The 2,022-nt window shown below is 62.8% G+C and overlaps 2 protein-coding genes across 2 annotated transcripts in view; one reads left to right on the top strand and one right to left on the bottom strand.

Annotated features, from left to right (window-relative positions):
• Positions 1-2,022, top strand: part of SND1 (staphylococcal nuclease and tudor domain containing 1) — a gene marked incomplete at its 3' end in the record, with an annotated part of 143,498 nt that overhangs the window by 132,297 nt on the left and 9,179 nt on the right. The window lies entirely within an intron of this gene.
• Positions 2-1,930, bottom strand: LRRC4 (leucine rich repeat containing 4; the record flags this gene model as incomplete). Its single annotated transcript, XM_009272443.1, has 1 exon — positions 2-1,930. A coding segment is annotated over exon 1 (1,929 nt), but the record flags the coding sequence as incomplete, so codon positions are not given.

Genomic DNA, 2,022 nt, shown 5'->3' with positions numbered 1-2,022 from the left:
GGGTCTGAATTATATAGGGTTCAGAGAGGGTGGTCCCGGGGGGGTGCAGAGAGTTCCCCAAGCTGTTCTCTGTCCAGTGGGCCCCGTGTGCCGGTTTGTAGGTGTTGTAGTTAATGTGGTCATGAATGGCGGGCAGCACGACTGCCCCCTCACCTGATACGCCGGCGGGAGCCGCCGCGGTCGTCGCCGCCGTCGCCGCCGGCGAGATGTCCTCGTCCACCTGGATGATCTCGACCGTCCGGGCGGCCGTCACGGTGCTGCGTTGCTGGTGTCGCTTGCGGAGTTTGTAGAAGACGATGAGCATGGCCGCGGCCAGGAGCGTCACCGCCACGAAGCAACCGATGATGATCTTGGTGGTCTTCATCACCTCGTCCAAGCTGGTCTGCACTGCATCTTGTCGCTCGGCGGTGGGTACCGCCACCTGCTTGGGCGTCCGCGTGGTCTGGACCAGGACGGTGGTGGTGGTGGTGTACGCCGGCTGGTAGCCCGTCGACGTGGTGGGCACGGGCTTGGTGAACTTGGGGGAGATGTCCTCCGGGGAGATCTCGGTGGTCTCCACCGTGACGGTGGTGAAGAAGCTGTAGTTGGAGGTGTTGAGCTCGGCCGTGCTCACGTTGAGGTAGGCCGAGGCGTTGGAGTTCCCCGCCACGTTGGTCACCATGCAGGTGTAAACCCCGGTGTCCGTCAACAAGACGTGGGAGAAGTTCAGGGTGCCATCGTTGAGGACGGAGATGCGCGGGTGGCTGGACGCGTGGCTCAGGACCGTCCCGTTAGGCAGCAACCACCTAACGGAGGACATGGAAGGAGTTCGACACTTGAGCTCGGCCACCCGCCCCTCAGAGATGTTGAGGTCCATGGGGGCGTCCATGATGAAGGGCGCCGAGCACTGGAAGGAGGTCTGGTCCACCTCCACCAGGAACCTGCCCCGCATGTGCAGGGGGGCATGGCAGCGCCCGCAGCAGGTGGAGTTGGTGGGGATGTACTCCCTCAACCACCACGACAGCCAGAGGATGTCGCAGTCGCAATCCCAGGGGTTGTGGTGCAGGTGGAGCTCCACCAGGTACCGCAGCGGGGCGAAGAGGTCGTGGGGCAGGGAGGAGAGGTTGTTGTGGGCCAGGTTGAGCTCCACCAGCGCCGTCAGGTCGTCGAAGGCGTTCCGCTCGATCAGGTTGATCTGCGAGTTCATAATCCAGAGCTTTTTGAGGGACTTGAGCCCGTGGAAGGAGCCCGGTTTGATCTCGGGGAAGTTATTGCCCGACATCTCCAGCTCCTCCAGTCCCACCAAGGGCGTCAGGTTGGGCATGTCCTTAATGTTGCACATCCCCAGGTTCAGGTACTTGAGGTTGTACAACCCCTCGAAAGCCCCCTCGGAGATGTACTCCAGCTTCTTCAGCTCGCCCAGGTCCAGGCGCATGAGGGAGGGCACCCGGTTGAAGGCGTACGAGGGGATGCTCTCGATGGGGTTGTTCCTCAACCACAGCTCCCGCAGCTTGGAGAGGTACTCGAAGGCCCCGCTGGGGATGACGGTCAACCAGTTGTCAAAGAGCTCCAGGGTGTTGAGGCTGGCCAGCCCGTTGAAAGCCCCCACCTCGATCTGCCGGATGGCGTTCCTGCCCAACTGCAGGACCTCCAGGTGATGCAGGTGGCGGAAAGTGTCCGCCTGGATCATCTGGATGTTGTTCTCCATGAGGTTGAGATACCGGGTGTTGGAGGGGATCCCGGGGGGGACCTCGGCGAGGCCGCGACGGGTGCAGACCACCTTGCTGAACTGGTTACTGCAGGAGCAGACGGAGGGGCAGCTCTGGGGTCCGGGGGAGGCGGCGGCAACGTATAGGATCCACGCGTGTACCGTCAGGTAGGAGACCAGGGCAGCTCTCCAGGCGCGGCGGCGGCGGTGGTGGTGCACAGTTACCTGCCACAAGAGCTTCATGATGTGGCACGTTCATCATTCACCATCGTCTGGGGATGTCGGCGTGAAAAGGAGAACTGGCTCAGGGCCCCCCCCCTCTCCCGGCTCCGACA

Source organism: Aptenodytes forsteri, unplaced genomic scaffold, assembly GCF_000699145.1.
Source record: "Aptenodytes forsteri isolate BGI_AS27 unplaced genomic scaffold, ASM69914v1 Scaffold302, whole genome shotgun sequence".
Taxonomy (NCBI): domain Eukaryota; kingdom Metazoa; phylum Chordata; class Aves; order Sphenisciformes; family Spheniscidae; genus Aptenodytes; species Aptenodytes forsteri.
This window is presented reverse-complemented; position numbering and strand designations above follow the sequence as displayed.